The 499-nt window shown below is 76.4% G+C and overlaps 1 protein-coding gene across 2 annotated transcripts in view; it reads right to left on the bottom strand.

Annotated features, from left to right (window-relative positions):
* Positions 1–249, bottom strand: part of FBXO7 (F-box protein 7) — a 26576-nt gene extending 26327 nt beyond the window's left edge. The window contains exon 1 of one of the 2 annotated variants that reach the window (XM_008055445.2): positions 79–249. In XM_008055445.2, coding sequence (XP_008053636.1) covers positions 79–200 — 122 coding nt within the window. In that variant the 5' untranslated portion in view covers positions 201–249. The remainder of the gene's footprint in view (positions 1–78) is intronic. The other variant, XM_021711079.1, reaches the window with a different exon arrangement.
* Positions 250–499: the final 250 nt, after the last annotated feature.

Here is a 499-nt window from a genome sequence, read left to right as displayed (position 1 = left end):
CCGAGCCCAGCCACGCCCTTGGCCCCACGGTCGCCCTCCAGCCGCGCACGCCGCCCCTCCTCCCGCGGCCCCGCGTACCTGTGCCCGCAGGTGGGCAGCAGGGCCTGGCTCAGGTGCGCGCGCAGCTGCCCCAGCGTGGGCTCCGCTCCGGGCACCTCCAGCGGCCAGGTCCGCTTCTGAATCCGCACGCGCAGCTTCATGGCGCCGGCCGGCCGCGGAGCGGGGCCCGCTCGGGCTTCACACGGCGACGACCCCGGCGCGCCGACTACCGGCAACGAAGAGGGGCTGAGGTGTAACCGGGAAAAGGCCCCGCCGCGGCGGCCGCCCTGCAGACCAGTCTCCGGAAACCAAGCGCTCCGCCCCTCTCCTGAGGACGCCCCCTGGAGCCCACACTGCGAGCGGAGGCGGCCGGCCAGCGTGGAGCTGGGCCGCGCCGGCCTTGCGATCGATGAGTCGGCGCGCGACGGCGCTGCCTGAGGCGCGAGGGGCACACTGCGCA

This window comes from Carlito syrichta, unplaced genomic scaffold (assembly GCF_000164805.1).
Source record: "Carlito syrichta isolate Samal-C Ts95f unplaced genomic scaffold, Tarsius_syrichta-2.0.1 Scaffold301854, whole genome shotgun sequence".
Lineage (NCBI taxonomy): Eukaryota > Metazoa > Chordata > Mammalia > Primates > Tarsiidae > Carlito > Carlito syrichta.
This window is presented reverse-complemented; position numbering and strand designations above follow the sequence as displayed.